Source organism: Chiloscyllium plagiosum, unplaced genomic scaffold, assembly GCF_037043375.1.
Source record: "Chiloscyllium plagiosum isolate Xiang-an unplaced genomic scaffold, Cpla_swu_hap1 HiC_scaffold_13, whole genome shotgun sequence".
Lineage (NCBI taxonomy): Eukaryota > Metazoa > Chordata > Chondrichthyes > Orectolobiformes > Hemiscylliidae > Chiloscyllium > Chiloscyllium plagiosum.
In genome coordinates, this window is record NW_028270151.1 from 30,447,341 (window position 1) to 30,466,448 (window position 19,108).

General features: G+C 40.6%; 1 protein-coding gene across 2 annotated transcripts in view; it reads right to left on the reverse strand.

Moving 5' to 3' along the window:
- Positions 1 to 18,900, reverse strand: part of LOC122556076 (very long-chain acyl-CoA dehydrogenase, mitochondrial-like) — a 79,858-nt gene extending 60,958 nt beyond the window's left edge. Inside the window, exons 1-3 of one of the 2 annotated variants that reach the window (XM_087993446.1) lie at positions 18,529 to 18,900; positions 16,900 to 16,966; positions 13,653 to 13,725 (exon numbers count right to left, since the gene is read on the reverse strand). In XM_087993446.1, the coding sequence (XP_087849572.1) occupies positions 13,653 to 13,725; positions 16,900 to 16,966; positions 18,529 to 18,611 (223 nt within the window). In that variant the 5' untranslated portion in view covers positions 18,612 to 18,900. The remainder of the gene's footprint in view (positions 1 to 13,652; positions 13,726 to 16,899; positions 16,967 to 18,528) is intronic. The other variant, XM_087993447.1, reaches the window with a different exon arrangement.
- Between the last annotated feature and the right edge of the window lie 208 nt (positions 18,901 to 19,108).

Consider the following 19,108-nt stretch of genomic DNA (forward strand, 5'->3'; position numbering starts at 1 on the left):
CTCTGTCAGCTCCTTAATGACCAATCCAGAGCCTCATCACCTGCACTAGAATCAGCAGGGGGCTGATCTCCAGAGATCCTCTGAGTTTCAGAGATCTCAGCCATTTCCTCTGCCTTGAATTATTATCCTGCGTTGAAGATTTTTGCAGAAGTTTATACAACATAAAAACACATTAAATAGGAGCAGATTTCTTTATAGTGATCCTCTGGCAGCGGTTCTCACCAATGGTATAAGATCTGATCATTTTAACATTGGTCAGAGCAATCAGCAAGGCTGTCCCCTTTCACCTTCGCTTTTCACATTGGTGATTGAGCCGTTGGCAGAGGCCATTCGTGGGGACACTAATATAGCTGCCCCAAAGGTGGGGTCGAAGGTGCATAAGATTACACTATATTCGGATGATGTTCTCATTTTTCTCTCAAACCCAGTAGTCTCAGTGCCCTGTTTGATACAGTGTATTAATTCATTTGGTTCTTTCTCAGGTTGCAAGATCAATTTTTCAAAGTTAGAGGCTATGCCTATGGGGGTTCTTAGGGGAATACCTGGCGTGGAAGGTGGGTTTCCCTTTAAGTGGGCACAGGGAGGTTTTCTTTACTTGGGTCTCTCTGTTACCCCTAGCTTTGATCAGTTATTCAAGGCTAACTTTGTTCATTTGTTTGACAAGATTAAACAAGACCTTCATGGATGGGGGGGGTTTCCAATATCTTGGTTGGGGTCGAGTCGCTCTTATCAAAATGAATGTTCTTCCTTGTTTATTATACCCTTTACAGATGCTCCCTTTGTTCTTTCCTAGGCAAACATTTTGGAAATTGAATGGCTGGTTCAGTTCTTTTTTTTTTGGCGTTATAAGTGGTCCCTTATTAAGCTTGCAAAATTGCAACTGCTTCAGGGATTGGAGGGAATGGGCCTCCTGGACATTAGTCGATATCAGCTGAGCTCCCTCCTATCTTTTCTAAGTGACTGGGCCTGTGGGGACTCAGTATCGACATGGTTGGATATTGAGGCCTCCCAGACCAAGTGTCTTCTTATCAACTTGTTGCTTTTAGACAAAATGAGGACAGTTGCAAAACATTGCCGTAATCCAATAGTTACTAACATTGTCAAAGCATGGAGATCAATGAGGCAGATGGAGGGTATTATGTCTAAAACATCTTTTCTTACACCCATAGTTGGCATGCCGGGTTTCCAGCCAAGGACAATGGATCCTGGGTTTAAACTTTGGGCGGAGAGGGGAGTCTCTTGTTTGGGTGATCTGTTTGGGGATGAAACAATGATGTTGTTTGATCAAATATGAATTGTCAAGTCGAGACCTCTTCTGTTTCTTTCAGATTAGAGATATTATCTGAAAGGAGACTGCGCTTTTGACTGAGTGTTCTAGATCTGATATGGAAAAGAGGGTGCTTCAGGCTAGGAGCACTCTTTCAGTGAGTACTCTTTATTATTTGTGAGAGGGAGGTTCCTTGGGTGAGGTCTGGGAGAGAGAGTTAGGAGTTGAGATTACTTCACAAACATGGAAGGACATTTGTAATGTGAAGAGGATTTCAATATTTAATAGGACCCATGCTATGCAGTTAAATATTCTTCATAGCGCTCACCTGGCCACAGATCATCTTGTGAAATTTAAGCAGGGAGCATCTTCAATATGTCCCAAATATAAAGTAAATATGACTACCCATATTGGACTACCGTGTGTATTGGAGTGCTGTGATAGGAGTAATAGAGAGAGTTTTGGTGACCAAAGTCAAGGTGGACTCTTTGCTCCTGGGTCTGCCAAATTTACCTCACGTAGATGTTCATGGGAAAAAGCTTTTTAACATTCCCACTTTTTGTGCGAGGAAGAACATTCTGATGTGTTCGGTGTCTGAGAACCCCCTGGGTCTATCGAAGTGGCATAAATTAATTATAGAATACATTCCTTTAGACTTTCTTACAAATATGGTGCACCAGAAAATGGACAACTTTTACAAGACGTGGCAGCCCTTTCTGAATTACTTGGAAGCAGATCTGTCTGCCATTTTGATTAGGGCTTTTTATCTTGGTATGATGGCTTAGTCTGATAAATCTAAAGCCACGAGATGAAGAATTTCGAATGAATGTGGGTTTAATAATTGATGCTCTTGAAGGTTGAGAACTATGGTCTTGTTACACTGAGTGACATTATTTATTTATTTATTGATTTGTAATAAGTGTAATTTTGATTTCTTTTGTGGAGTAGTATAGTCTTTGGTTTATTGTTGTTTTTGATGTTATAATGCTATATTTTAAAGTTTCTGCAACTTTAGAATTTTGCAAAGAAAAATTTTTTTTTTAAAATAGAGCAGATAGAAGTCAATTGACTCCTGGAACCTGCTCCACCATTCAATAAGATCATGGCTGACCTCTTTGTTTCTCAAATACCAGTTTCACATCAACTCCCAATAACCTTTGATTCGATCCCCCTGCCTTACAGGAATCTATCAATGTCAACCTTAAAAGGATCCATTGGTCTCCTTCTTCTGCATTCTGAGGCAGGAGGATCCAAAGTCACACAAATCTCTGGAACTGGTGGGGGCTTGTACATTACAACGTTTCAAAGATATCTGGATGGCTACATGAATAGAAAAGGTTTAGAGGCACCATATGGGCCAAATGTTGGCAAATGGGACTACATTAATTTAGGGTATCTGGTTGGCATGGATGAGTTGGACCAAAGGGTCTGTTTCTGTACTGTATAACTGTGAGAAGCTAAAGGAAAGAAATATCTCCATCACTGTTCTAACAGGGCCACCTCTAACAATGCCCCTTGGTTTCAGACTAGGAAACCAGAGGAAACATCCTTTTCACATCCACATCTTCAAGGCTATTCAGGATCTTTTTATATTTCAATCAAGTCACCATACAATCTTTTGTACTCAAGTAGAAACAACTGTAGCCTGTTCAACCTATCTTCATAAGAAAACTGGCAGATTAGCTACCTATCTAGTATACTAAATTGCCCCATAGTGTCCAGGTATATGTAGGCTAAATGGGTTAGTCATGTAAATGGGGGTTACAGGGACAGGCTTGGGGGGTGTTGGATGCTTTTCAGAGGGTCAGTGTAGACTCAATGGGCCAAATGACTTCCATCCACACTGTAGGGATTCTACAATATATTCTACAAAACATTTAGATTCTTCTTTATGAAACCAAAACTGCATAAAGTATTCTGGATGTGGCCTTGCCATGTCTTTTATAACTGAGGCATAACATCTTTAGTTTTATATTAATTTCCTCTCATTTTAAAGGATAGCATCATTAACCTTCTTGATTATGTGATGTATCTGGATTCTAACATTATGTGACTCATGCTGTCAGGCTAAAACATAGAGATTGCTCTGTGCCTCAGAATTCCAATCATTCTCTGTTTAAGTAATGCTCTGTTTTTTTTTATTCTTCCTGCCAAAGTGAATAATTTCACATGTTAAATTCACACATCACTCCATCTGCCAGATTTTTGCCCTTTCACTTAATCTAGCTATATCCATCTGCAAACACCTTATGCCTTCTTCACAACATACTTTCCTCCCTATCATTGTGTTATTTGCAAATTTAGCTATCATCTTTTCATTCTCTTTACCTAAGTCATTGACGTAAATTGTAAAATGTTGAGGCCTTAGCACAGATGGACTCTGTTCATCACATCCTGCCAATCTGGGAAAGACCCATTGACAGGTACTCTCTTTTTTCTGCCAGCCTGCCAATTTAAATCCATGCTGCTCTGTAATCATGAGCTATGATTTTCCAAAATAAATTTTGAAATGGTACCTTACCAAATGCCTTCTGGAAATCCAAGCACATTCACAGCGACATAAGTAAAGTGGTGAACTGAGATAACTCATTTGGTAGACTTCGGGGTGGCATAGTGGCTCCCTGGTTAGCATTGCTGTGTTACAGCATCAGGGACCCAGGTTTGGTTCCAGCCTTGCGTGACTGTCCCGTGTCGAGTTTGCACATTCTCCGTGTGTCTGCATGGGTTTCCGCTGGCTGCTCCAGATTCTTCCCACAGACCAAAGACATGCATGTTAGGTGGATTGGCCATACTAAGTTGCCCCATAGTGTCCATATATATGTAGGCTAAATGTGTTAGCCACGTAAATGTGGGGTTACAGTGACAGGCTTGGGGGGTGTCAGATGCTTTTCAGAGGGTCAGTGTAGACTCAATGGGCAAATGACTTCCATCCACACTGTAGGGATTCTACAATTCACAGATTCTCCTTTATCATGTCACTCCATCTATATCCAAAACTTGTCAGCCTGCAGCTCCATTAGTTTGTTACATTTCATTTCCCTAGTGATTGAAATTTCATGAAATTCCTTGCACCTTCCACTCCCTGGTTTACACTATTCCTGGGATGTGTTTTGTTTATGAATGCTTTGCCTGAATTGATAGGTACAGATAGAGATATCATGGTCCTAGACTGTGAGGGTTTATATTTGTTGCTTGGAAGAGAAATGAGGTGTAGAGAAAGTTAGGAGCTAAGGGGGTTTCATTGAAAAGGGCTTCAATGTCACCAGAGAATATAGTTACTACAAATCAATAAAGCAGTATCTGATATGTGTGCTTAAGATTACTTTGAGGTATACATCCTGAACCCAAATTTTGTGGTGGAGGTAGCCTTGTGCCATGCAAACCTTTTGTGGAATGTTATTAGTTGTGTCTATAGAATTAAAAATCACACAACACCAGGTTATAATTCAACAGGTTTATTTGGAAGTACTACCTTTCAGAGCACTGATTCTTCATCAGGCAGCTTTGGATGAGGATCATAAGACACAGAATTTATAGCAAAAGATTACAGGGTCATCTAATCCCAAAAACTGCAAACCATTCTAAAAAATGAAAGACTTAACAGCAAGCTAGGTTTATTCAACGTATTATTTCAGTTGCATGACACTGTAATATTTTGCTATATATTCAGTGTCTTATGACTCTCTTCCAAAGCTACCTGATGAAGGAGCAGCGCTCTGAAAGCTAGTGCTTCCAAATAAACCTGTTGGACTATAATCAGATCATGTGTGGTTTTTAACATTGTCCACCCTAGTCCAACACTGGCACATTATGTATATAGAATAGAAGAGAAATTTATTGTCACATGTACTTTTACATGAAAAATACGGTGAAAGATTTTATAAATCGCCCCACCACAGCACCTACATCGATGACAGAAGTCATATAATAATTTTTAAAAAGTAAAATTAAGACAAAGTTCATCATAGTTCAGTTAATGGCTTCTAGACTCAGAGAAAGCCAATTAAAGAGCAATGGAATGTCTTGAAGACACAGCTGGGACAAGACCACCATTCCGGGACAGTACCACCAGGTCACTGGAATATTGACCGGAAGCCTCTACTGAAGGACACCTCAGTGCCAGGCCAACATCCCCACTCCTGGATGAAACTGTCTGCCATGCCCCTGGAATGCATGGAAGCCGAAGGTGAAATAGATCTACACACAGTGATGAGACCTCTACACTGGGACAAGACTCCATGATGGGACAACATTGCCACACTGGGAGACAGTCACACTGTGCTGAGACTGCCACTTCTCCTCCTTTAGACACCCCGGCCTAGCTGCAGACCTGGAGCCTTGGCCTAGCCTGCAGGTCATGGCCAGGGGAGTCAGCACAGGACCTGCTCCTCGATTGATGGGAGACCCTGGGTAGGGTTGGAACTGTATCAGGCTTGTTCTGGTAATGCTGCAGCTGTTGCTGCCACCAGAAGCCTCCGCCTTCACCCACCACTCTGCAGACATAAAAGGAAAGGAAACAAATAGAGATAAAGAATGAAAAAGAATAGGAGAAAAGCTAAAGAAGAAGAAAAAGAGAAAAAAAGCAGATAGAAGCGGATGAGCCCCAGACTCAGCCACCTACTCCGCTGCCACCTTGTAAAGAAAATTATTCTGTTAGTTATAATGAAAACGCAATAAGCTGGTGATATGTGGGCTTCTAAGTGTTAGAGTTCCTTTTGCACTTAAATGTGTACCGAGACAGATGTGTGAGAGGCAGTGTCACTGCAGTTCATGCAGTGCAACATTGGTGGCTACAATGAAGGGACAGGAATTGATTGCACATGGAGCATCTGATAGAAATGCCTGGCACACAATCTGTGACAATCCTCTGCAGTGACAAGTTTACAATGCTATCTTATACCCATAGAGGTAAGAGGCATTGAGTACAGAGTTGTACTTACCCTGCTGGTCGGCAGCAGATCACTTATCCTCTTCCAACACTGGAGTCAGGCTTTCTCGAGACACCTACAAACGCTTACCTCTGCAGCCACCTCTGCCCAGGTTACATTTTGTCAATCAATATTGCCTCCTGTTGCCATCCCTTCCCTCCTGAACAGTCTTCAGCAGAACCTATGCAGAGGCATGGTTCTGCTTTTTGTCTAGTTCCTGGCATCTCCAGTGATGCATTGGGATGATCAGCAAAGGTTGAGTGATTCTCCTGAGTTGCAAACATTGAAGTGTTGTCCAATTGTTTTTTTAAATATGGTGCCCGGAAGTTGAAGCCCAGAAGTTCCAGGAGAATGGGGTGAGAGTACGGAGACCAGAACTTCCTGCCCATAAAATTTACTGTTTGACCAGACCACTAAAATGCAAAATACTGAGAAGAATATAATCTCATAAGCAAATCTTCCTCCCCGAGGGGAAAGATCGCCAACTTTACTGCCTCCACACCTAGTCTGAAAGAAAAAGCAGGATTCCACCCATCCTCCCTGAATCCACCATGTTGAGTCCTTTAAGAATTTGTCTGCTTTAAGGAGAACAATGTTAAAAATCACACGACATTCAGGACAACCACCTGATGAAGGAGCGGAGCTCCGAAAGCTAGTATTTCCAAATAAACCTGTTGGACTATCACCTGGTGTTGTGTGATTTTTAACTTTGTACACCTCCAGTCCAACACAGGCATCTCCAAATTAAAGAGAACACCTCTCATTCTTCTAAAGGCTACATAGTACAGGCCCATAATCCTCAAGCTCGCCTCACAAGACAGTCCTGCCATCACAGGGCTCAGTCTGGTGAACCTTCATAACACCCTAACACCCCCCCCCCCCCCCCCCCCATCCCTCCTCAGGAATAGTTTCATCTTTGAACGTAAATGCAAAATGCAGATTGCAGATGATCTTTAATGTTTATTCTTTAAAGGAAGATCACCTGCATTCAGCAATTATTAACAGTAAGTAACAATATGCTAAAATAATCATAATTGTGAATCCTTTTACTGTGCTATATAGAATCATAGAATTGCTACAGTGTAGAAACAGGCTATTTGGCCCATCAAGTCCATACTAACCCTCTGAAAAGCAATCCCACCCAGACCCAATCGTATCCCTGTGACCCTACACTTCCCATGGCCAATCCACCGAACCTGCACATCTTTGGACTATGGGAGGAAAATGGAGTATCTGAAAGAAACCCACGTAAGTACAGGGAGAACATGCAAACTCCACACAGACAGTCACCTAAGGATGGAATCAAACCCAGGTTTCTGCTACTGTGATGGAGCACTGCTAACCACTGAACCACCTTGCCACTTATTTTTTAAATTAAGAATACATACAATATGTTATTCTTAATTTTATTTTAGTAATGGTCAGTAACTGAGTCATATATTACATTTATATTGCTGGGATGATATTTCAATTGACCAATTATCTATTTATCTATCTAAATCAGTGAAATAGGGATGACAGCAAAATTCAGTGAGGGAAATGATTGAGTGTTGTATTGTGGATGAGTTGAGGTTGAAGCAGAGTGAAGGATGGCAGGCTGATAAGGAGAGTTTTAGGGATAAATTTGTTTGTGTAATACAATTTCAGGGGGTTAGGCAGCACCCCCATGTGCTATGATCACTGGCCCATGGTGATCTTCAATTATACCAATGAAGAATCCCACAAGGGCCAGGCAGGTAGCAGCCCATGGCATTGTTTAGTTGTTCTATGTGAATGAATTTCAATAAATTTACAAGTGGATAGATGTGTTAGAAACACTGGAAGTGAAGGCAGAGACCATGAACAATATGATATATCATAGTCAAAAGATGTTTCATGAAACATAGGAATTGATATTTCAGATACGGACACAGTCAATACTTGTATCTTTAAAAATGGCATTTTCACACTAACTTCTTTTGCTAATGACAGACGATGCAGTTACAGAATAAGAGCAAAAAAAACCAAACCTCTTTGCTAGTGTTTACTGATGGAATTCCTCCTCCGTCCTCTGTACATATTTAACCAATCCATTCAAAAACATTATTGCAGATTTAATTATTAAACTTTAAAAATAAAGCACAGAATGGTAAGCAGTGGAAACACAGTCATTGATATTTTGTACAATATGTGCAAGGTCAGTTAATCATCTTATCAACAAATGAAATATTACAGATGGACTTAATTAGAAATTTGGCTGTTTGAATCATTTAGTTCCAAACTAGTTGCATTTGGCAGCATCTGTGGAGAGAGAAACAGAGGTATCAAATCCGATATGTTTCTTCTTAATTTAAAACAGAAGAAGGGTTGTTGGACTCGAACGTTAACACCGTTTTTCTCTCCGCAGATAATGCCAGACCTATTGATTTCACCAGAATTTTCTGTGTTTGTTTCAGATCCCCAGCAGCCAAAGTAATAGCTTTCATTTTAGTTGCACTTGATCTGCTTTGAGATGCTGTTGACTTGCCTAGCAACAAGTCAATTGCACAAATCTTCAACGGCTCATAAAATATGACCTCTCTGTGTTTAAACTCTTGGACCTCAGGAACATGCACCACTGATCAAAGTTCATCAAAAATCAAGTTTAAAAAAAAGTAGAATTAGCTGCAGCATAAAGATCAATGCCCCTGTATTTATCAGTAGGATGCAAACTCTGAACCATTCAGTCGTAATTTGAGAAAAGGGATAAATGTACCTGATTTAACTTCTAAAATACAAACAAAATCTGATGTGTCAACAAAGTTCACTTTACAATGCAAATTCTTGAAGCATGCATTTGAAATGAAATGAGTCATATCAGACTCAAAACTTTAATTCTGTTCCTCTCTCCACAGTTGCTGCCAGACCTGCTGGGTTTTCCCAGCACTTCCTGGTTTTATTTTATATTTAACAAAGGGGATGTTTGTTCCATAATAATTTGAGTGCAACATCAGAATGGTATGACTGCCAGGCTTAATTACAAGTTACTAAGGAATAGAAAAAAAAAATACCAAATTCAATTCTGTTCAACAATCATCTATTTCAGGAACCTGTAGAAATTGTAGACATCTGCAGTAAGTCTCAGAAAGCAGCACATGCAGAGGGTTATGTTCAGACTGCACTTTAATCTAACAAACTGAAATACTGGTCTGACCACATCTGTGGACTGAGAAAGTGAGTTGAGGTTTTACGTCTTCTTCAAAGCAGACCTGCCAGATCTGCTGAATATTTCTAGCACTTCAGTTTTTTTTTTCCTTCAGACCTGCTGGGTTTTGCTTTTATTAAGGTTGGAGGAGATCACTTATTTTACACAGGGAAAGATGTACCAAAAGTCCGTGGTGTATAGATTGGACCTCAGTCTGAGTAGGAGAAACTTTATACATCTTTAGGCATTTTCTGTCCAACAGTGCAGCTTAAGTGCTAGATTGAAAAACTAAAGGGTAATATAACTGAGGTGAAAAGGATGAACAAGAGAATTAAAAACACCTAAATTAGCAAAATTATAAATATGAACAAGAATAAGTTCCTACAGAGCTTTGATACAGAGGCAGTATTGTTTATCATGAGAGTGTTTGACAATACCACAGGCATAAGACCATAATACCATTAGAAATCAGAACAAGCATAGGCCATTCAGCTCTTCAAGTCTGCTCCACCATTCAATAGGATCATGGCTGAGTCAACATTTCTCACGTTCTTTTTCCCTCCCTTCCCCCATGAATCTTGATTCCCTTGCATTTATTTATTCATGCAGATAGTCCTCAACTTTATACCTGCTGTAATAAAGCTTTTTGACACAACTGTAATATTTCTACAAAGTTCAGAGTAAGTATCCCTTTTTTGAAAAACTAAAGCCTTTAAATAAGCGAAGAAAAATCATGTTTGCAGGAGAAAGCTGAGTTATTGGTGCCTTGCAAGACATTAGGATATTGCCCTTTTGTGATAACAGTATATCAGAACAACCATTGCACATAAAATGCCTACAGTGCAAGTTGTTAGTGTTTGTGAAATCTGCAGCCATCAAGCTTTTCTTTGCACAGCAACTTATGCAGAGTAGTGGTTTCTGTCTCACTGATCGCTATTGACAGCTGCAAAAAGCTGGCTGTACTCCACAGAAATCACATAACTAAGACTTCCTGTCACTCTCTTACAGACCTCAGGTTCAAAACTACTGGAGCTACTGAGCAAACAAGCAATTATAAAAGTGAGTGAGAGTGAAAGCGTTCAAAAACACAGGTGACAGGTTATTGTAGGCTGCTGACATAAAGAAGCAGGTTTTATGGCACAGTGGGTAGCTCCTCTGCCCCTGGAGCAGAAGCTCAGAGTTTAAGACCCACTCCAGGACAAGATGGACAAAGAAAGTGCATGCATATTGCAGCCAAATCAGTTGATTTATCGCCTTGCCAAAGCTATCACCATGTTGTAAAATTACATTTCTGGAAGGAGAAAGTGAGGACTGCAGATGCTGGAGATCAGAGCTGAAAATGTGTTGCTGGAAAAGCGCAGCAGGTCAGGCAGCATCCAAGGAACAGGAGAATCGACATTTCTGGCATAAGCCCTTCTTCAGCCAACACATTTTCAGCTCTACATTTCTGGAAGGTCAACAAGGTTTCAGTCAGATTAAACAGCATCTTTCACCAAGGTGATGGTCCACCAGCAGTAGTTAATGTTTGTCTTTGAATGTCTCCCTGTAAAACACAAAATCTTGAACACAGTTATATATCATGATGCTGCCTGAAGTGAATGTCAAGCATTAAGAACTAGAGAGATTCCTTATCAGGTTTGTGTGGAAAGACATTTTAAGCTTCTACTATCATCACTATCTAAAGCTCCACACTACAAAATGCATGCAAAAGCTCCGGACACTAAGGGCAATTTAGCATGGTCAATCTCCCTAATAGAAGTTCCTAACTTATAGAGGTTGATAAAATTATGAGGTGTATGGTTAGAGTGAATATCCAATGTCTTTTTCCCAAGGTTGGGGAATCCAAACTAGAGTGCATAGGTTTAAGGTGAGAGGGGCAAGATTTAAAAGGGACCTGAGAGGCTACTTTTTCATGCAGAGGGTGGTGTGTGTATGGAATAAGTTACCAGAGGTGCTGAAAATTGGTACAATTACAACATTTAAAAAACATTTGGATAGGTACATGAATAGGAAGGATGTAGAAGGATATGGGCCAAATGCTGGCAAATGGGAGGAGATTAATTTAGAATATCTGGTCAGCATGGACAAGTTGGACCGAATGATCTATTTCCGTGCAGTATGACTCCATGACTCTAACTGCATGTTGCTACAAAAACTTGGCATAACTGAGTACTCTATAACTCATACATGTACATATACACATGATCAAATTTAGAATTTCATCAGAAAAGATCTGCCCTCGAGGTGCCTGTGGTGACGAAGAGACAGTCTCCTACCTCTTTCTAGAATGTGCCTTTACAAAGAAGGTCTGGAAAGTGGTGCAGTGCTTTTTGTTGAGATTCAGCCTAAGCAGCATCTTGATGCATGACTCTGTGTTCTAGAGTCTGGGATTCACAAGCTGTTCCCAGGGAGACATTCAAAGACAAACATTAACTACTGCTGGAGGATCATCAACCTGGCAAGAGATGCTGGATGTTCTGCCCGAAACTTTGTTGATCTTCCAGGAATGTATTTTTACAATTTTTTTATATTTTTGGAGAAAAGATTATTGGAAGAGCTTTGACTACCAGTTCTATCTACTTCTATCGATCAGAATATAACAGGGCTATTTGAAAGCAGAAGGAACAAAACAACATAAAAAATAAATGAACAGGGGTAGGTTATTCAGGCTCTCAAAACTACCCAACTAATCACTAAGATCGTAGCTGATCTAATATGACCATAATGTCATTTCCCAGCCTAACCTCCATAACTCCCTTCTTGATCAAAAATCTTAGTCAGCTTAGTATGTTAAATGAAGCAACCTGCAAATGTTAAGTTCCAAATTTCCAATTACTAATGATCTTCTGAGAAGATGAAATTTCTCCTCACCTCCAGCTTTAATGAGGTCCTTTACTTGTCAACTGCACCTCCTAGTTCTAGATTTTAACTATGAGAGGAATCTGCAAGGACTATCTTGGCATCCACCTTGTCAAGCTCCTCAGGATCACATACATCTAAGAAAATCACCTGTTATTCTTCTAAACTCCAATGCTCAGCCTGTCCAACCTTTCCTCATAAGAAACCCTCCCCCCCCCCCCCCCCCATCATAGGTACAAGTCGTATGAATCTTCTTTCAATTGTTTCAAATGCATTTATATCCTTCACTAACCAAAGCTATGTACAGTACTCCATGTGTGGTGTTACCAAAACGCCCCTACTTTTCTCTTTCATCCACTTTGCAATAATAACATTCCAGTTCCCTTGCTAATTACTTTTTGGTGTTGCATGCTGACATTTTGTGATTCATGTAGAAGGACACCCAGGTCCTTTTGTACAATATCATTCAGCAGTTTGCCTGAACTAATACTCTGCTTTGCTGCTTTTCCTGCCAAAGTCGGCTGCCTCATAAAACGAACGGAAAGATTTTAAAACTATAATTTTCAAATAAATGCGCTAAGTCAAAAGAAAGAGTCAAACATTAAGTGGTGGATCATTCTTACAGTGTGGAAGCAGGCCAAGTGGCCCATTGAGTCTACACCAACCCTCTGAAAAGCATCCCATCCAGACCCACTCCGTCACCCTTATTTCCCATGGCTATTCCACCTAGACTGCATATGCCTGGACACTATGGGCAATTTAGCATGGCCAATCCACCTTATCTGCACATCTTTGGACTGTACGAGGAAACCAGAGCACTCAGAGAAAACCCACACTGACAGAAGAAGAACAAGCAAACTCCACACTGACAGTTGGCCAAGGCTGAAATTGAACTTTGGTCTCCTACACTATGAAGCAGCAGTGCTAACTACCATGGTACTAGCAATCTACCAGCAATCCCAAAATATCCAGACCTCTCTGACCATTGTTCTCACCTCACCCATAAAGATACTCTCAGTGCCATTTGCTGTCACATAAACACTCTCAGTCTTTTTCATTAGCAAAACTGGCACACCTTACCTCAAAGACTTTCAGCTGCATTGTGAAGATTTGCAAGTTTTACCAACTCTTTTCCTTGAATCTCACCCCTCGCCATATTTTTACAATATCTTCTGACTTTCTCCTCTCTGACTCTGAATGCTTTGTCCTTAGAAAAGCCCTTAGCTTCATCCCCTCACATTTTACCTTAATGAATTTCAAACTTGGAACAATGCTAGGTTTAGCATTTCTTCCATCATCTCTGCCTCCTTGCATTTCAAACTACTGAAGTGGTGATTTTCAGAGCATACATATGAGCCAGGGTCTCTTACATTTTAAACTTATAAAAAAGAATTAATTAGCACACTCTCTTTTCCCTTACACTAAACCTGTTCACCTGATGGATAGGGAAAAACTTGTTCAGTGCTGATTCTGCCCTGAAAAATGTTCACACCAAAGGAAACTGATTCCTACAAAGGGAAAAAACAAAATCATGTTATTTAATTAAAATTCCCAGAGCTCACACAGCACTTCACAAAAACATCATTACAGTAGATAGAAAATTAAATATAGAACTGCATTATTTTTCAGACCTAGAATCATTTCAATGTGATTCCAATGATTTTATTTGCACTACAATTTGTGAATTATCATTACGGTTTACTATTTCATACTTTGCAGTTCTGAGGGCAAACTGAAGTATGTGAAACATTTTCACTTTTGGAACCAGGGTTCCATTTAAAACTTTGCTGAAAGGATGTGATTTTGGGCTTTGATTATGGGCTCCAGAGGTCTCATATAAAATGCGATCTGCTAGTCTCAACTCAGTTTTTTATAAGTAAAACACACAAGGATTGCCCTGAATTAGGCCTCAATTGGCATCTCACAGCAGTTCTCCCTCAAAGCATCTAACAGCAATGCTTCCCAAAGTTTTCCCACTGTGATCCCAAGTTACTGTATAGCTGTGAGAGTAGGCAGGAAGCAGACCTATGTGAGCAAAGATGGAAGCAAGAAAGCTGGGGTGGCGGGGGTGGGGAGGCACAGAGTGTCACATAGTCCACTGCTGCCTTGGGAGCACACCTGTTCCAAATTTCAACTTTCAATCCTATTTTGGGTCCCGACCCCCATTTTGGGAAGCTCACATCCAGAGAATTGTCTTCCCAATGGTCTAAGTGGAAAGATTTCAGTTCCCAACATTTTGCACAAAAAGGTTATTATTTGTTACTATTTTTCAGAGAAATTAATTTATGCTTTTGAAAGGAAAATGTAACTGAATATAATAGAAGATAAATATGAATTAAAACAAAAATAGTTAAGTTCATCAACTTTATCTTCAGTATTAAACACATGAAATAATTTACAATTCCATTCTCCCATTATCAGACTTGCATATCTAATTCTGAGAATTGAGAAAAAAATGGAATAGATGATGGATGGACACAAAGATTATGAATAAAGCTAATTATGTGTCAGGGTTACTAATACCAATCAAATGGGAGATAACATTACTGCTCCAGATCAGATGGGGGATAAGACTGCAATTTTTCCAGACAACTGTACTTCAGATGTGCTGAAGTAATCAGGATCAGAGTTAACTGTAATAAACTTCTACAACATGCATTTAATAAAATACAGCAGCATCTGATGAGCCACCAAATTATTCATTTTAGTATTTCACACAGAAGCAGTTTCCATGGAAACAGTTAACACTCAAAAAAAAACTTCCACATTGGGAACTTCCCATGGATGATACAGAGCAGGGAGGCATGGTAAAGACAGTACGGTGCACTGCAGCCATTCAATTACGGCCCGGGGGACAACGAAGTACATCTGAATTCAATAATTGGGGCCGAGACCTATAAAGGTCCCAATCTGTTGTTGTCGACAGCCAAGAAGGTGCATCTGTGCTTGGCATGGCAGCTGTGAGCAGGTACTGGGAGGGCTGTGGCTAGGGCTGGTGCAGCACCTGGCTCCTGTATGTGATACACTGATGGTTCCAGTAGCCACTGCTGTCAGCCGAGGTCACACTTGTGACTCTGCACAGCAATTTCCCAATACAACTGTGCCATCATTGGCACATTCAGAAGTAGCCTAGACAGTGCAATAAGGTGGAGGCTGGTACAATTACAACATTTAAAAGGCATCTGGAAGGGTGTATGAATAGGAAGGGTTTGGAGGGATACTAGCCAAGTGTTGGCAAATGGGACTACATTAATTTAGGATAGCTGGTCAGCATGGATGAGTTGGACTGAAGGGTCTGTTTCTGTGCTAGACATCTCTATGACTCTGTGACTCTAAGATGGAACATTCCCTATTTTATTGCAGATCAGACATTTCAATTTCAGCTGTGACCAATGTCTCCTCTTTGACCTGGCAAGAACAGAAGCAAATAAAATAGATTTTGGTTGCTCTCAAAGTATTCCCAATGAAAACAGCTTGCTTCTGAAATAGCAACAATTGGAAATCTCTCTCAAATGCAATATTGATAGCTGGTGTCAGGAATAAAAACATTCAAAATGACACAGTTGTGGATTAGCTGAAACATTTTTTCAATATAGCATCATGTTGTGACTAACTGCTGATTCTATTTGCAATAATTGGGAATATTCTGCAGTCATCAATACTACCATAAAAACAAGGGGAACCATCTGATTCAGAATACAACTTGCCAAAGGTTATAGCAATTTAAAAAATACACACCATCTTGTACAGAAGGCTATTTTTAATATCACTGGTGACATACAAGAGTTACACCCAAGTAATGGTTAATACATTTTCACTGGAAATATATAATCTATTTGAATTCTTGCATTATTACTGGCATTCAACAATTTACATTTAGGTAGTTCATTTAACATTTTAAATGGCCAATTAAAACCAAATGCTGTGGAGGACTAAAAATTTGGATGGCCAAATGCATAGTTTTGAGGAGGCTTTTAAGACAAAATGAGAAATCACAATGTAGCTATGAGTGCTAACCACATGGTGGGCAGCATGATGGGCTCAGTAGTTAGCACTTCTGTCTCACAGTGCCAGGGACCCAAGTTGATTCCATCTCGAGTGACTGTCTGTGTGAAATTTACACATTCTCCCTATGCCTGCATGGGTTTCCTCTGGTGCTCTGGTTTCTTCCCATAGTCTAAAGATATGACATTAGACAGATTGGCCATGCTAAATTGCCCTTGTGTCCAGGAATGTGTAGATTAGGTGGATTAGCCGTGAGAAATGCAGGGCTAGAGGGATAGGGTAGAGGGTGGGTCTGGGTGGGATGCTGTTTGGAGGGTCAGTGTGGACTTGATGGGCCAAATGGCCTGTTTCCACATTGTAGGGATTCTATGATTCTTGATTGAGGTCAGAAAAAAAAGTCTTCATTCAAAGAATTCAAATTTTTGGAATTCTCTGACCCAGAGTATTCAGAATGGTCAGTCATTCATCAAATCCAAGACAGAAGCTGATAGAATTTGGGGCACAAAGGAAAATAAAGGTAGATGGAGGTGAGACAGAAGTTCATATGTGATCTTGTTGAATTGTGGAGCAGGCTTGCAGGCTCGAAAGCTCAAAAGTGGTACTTCAGCTACTATTTAAATTCTTACTTTAAAAATAATATGAGTATCATACAAAAGCATTTCAACAGTTTGGCTCACCTTTTTTCCTTTACTTGCAAAGTGGGCATTAAACTGCAAAGTGGGAATAAATACTCCTGGTAAACTTCTATTGGAGATAGGAATGTGACATGTACAGAATATTAGAAAACCATTAGTATTACTTAAACAGTGTCAGACAACTCAGAAAATAATGTGCTATATCATTTTTACAGCCATATTTTAATATTTCAATACCAAATATGAACTGATTTTAAAGCAGCCTGTGAATAACATCCCTATGAATTGGGTTTGTAAAGTCAACTTGTTTTAGATGAATCCATCTTAGATTGAAGCTTGTGAAATTGAGGTGAATTTTTTGACCTGTTTAGGAAGCTGGCTGAGCAACAGGAGACAAACAGAATGATAGTGGATTTTAATTAGGTGGATTGAATTAATAGTATCTCTCATCGATCCATGTTGGATCCTCAACTCTATATTGTGTATATGTATGATGTTGTTGATGGGACAGAACCACATATGCAAGTTTGTTGATGGCACAAAGATCAAAAGCATTGTAAGCAAGGTAGATGGAAGTCTAACATTACAAGGGAGTTAGATGAGGGGCTTCTCCTGAGGGGCCTCATTCCTGAAGAAGGGCTTATGCCCGAAACGTCGATTCTCCTGTTCCTTGGATGCTGCCTGACCTGCTGCGCTTTTCCAGCAACACATTTTCAGCTTCTCCTGATCTTCCAACATAACTAATCAAAAGACAGACAGAAGATTTACCCCAGCCTTTATTCATGAGAGATCCACCTTCTCTTCCTTTTGTTACTTTTACTGGTTAATATAAGCCAATTTCAATAGTGATGCAATCAGTCCATCTGATCTACTCCACAAGAGCATCCCTACCCTACTTCGTTTTGTGCTATCATTATCACTTTCTATTCCCTGCTCCCTCAAATTTGCTCTAGCTTGCTCTTAAATGCATCTCTGCTATTTGAAGGCTTTCCCTCCCTTCAGATAAAAACAGTTGTTTGCCCTCTCCTGAAGCAGTGTCCAGTTCCGGGCACTACATTTTGGCAGGAATGTGAAGACATTAGACAGGGTCTAAAAAAATCATTAATATGATGATTCATTTACTTGGTGAGAAACTGCAATTATGTGCACAGAATGAAGAAGTTTGGACTGTACTCCCTAAAGATGGTAGAACTATTCAAAATCATGAAGAGGCAAAGTAGCTAGAGAGAAGCTGCTTCCACTATTGGAAAATTTAAGGAGCAACGGGCGCTTATTTGAGGCAATTGGAATTGGGAAATGAGGAAGAAGAAACTTGGTTCACACAGAGTGAGTTCGGATCTGCAATGCACTGTCCCAGATTGCGGTGGAAGCAAGATCAATTGAACATTTCAGAAGGGAGTTAGATTATTGAAAAGTATAAAAACCGCAGCTGGGTAAATGCTGGGAAGCGGAACGAGCTGACTTGCTTTCGGGCGGGCTGAACAGAGACAGTCCGAGTGGCCTCTTTCTGTGCTGTGACAATTCTTATGATCCACCACTTGACTGCAGAATTGCAACCTGAAAATGACTGGGCGGGATTGGTTCCCTCTGGACAATTTGAAGTTCATGAATGAGTCTCAGTGATACCGGTGGGTGGGAGGCCTGTATATCCTCGGATTGAGCAATGCTCACCTATTGGCAATGGGATTAGGAGCCCGCGAATGGATGATGGGCGTTCGGCGAGCACAGCTCCGCAGCACCAGGCAGAAGAGCATCGTAAGGTCTGGTCTCTGAAACCACCTTAGAAGGAGGCAACGCGTTCAGCCCTCGCTGCCCAACACCGCCATCCGCAGCACGGCGCCTCTGCAATGCAGCCTCACGGCTCCTAGTTAGCCTCGTCTCATCGGAGAGACGGTGCAGGCCGCTGCTGTTCTCCACACCCTCTTTTAAACGGCGAGGGAGCCTCATCTCCAGGGCAACTGTTCTGTGACGCCAGCCGTGACAATTTTGGGTGAAAAGTGATTCAACTTTGCCAGTGGAACATTTGAGGATTTGCTGTCCTTGATTCCCGGCAGGCTGGTGTTGAAATGCTTCCAGATCCTCAACCCTCTGTATCCTCAGTGGACTGGTCCACTGTCCGATTCGCTCTCACACTGTGGTCGAGTGCCATAAAATCTCCCAAGCGTCCTAAACAAACTCGGATGTGTCCTCAAATGTGAAGGGTGCTATGGATTTGAACATATTAGATCACGGAAATATAGAAAATAGAAAT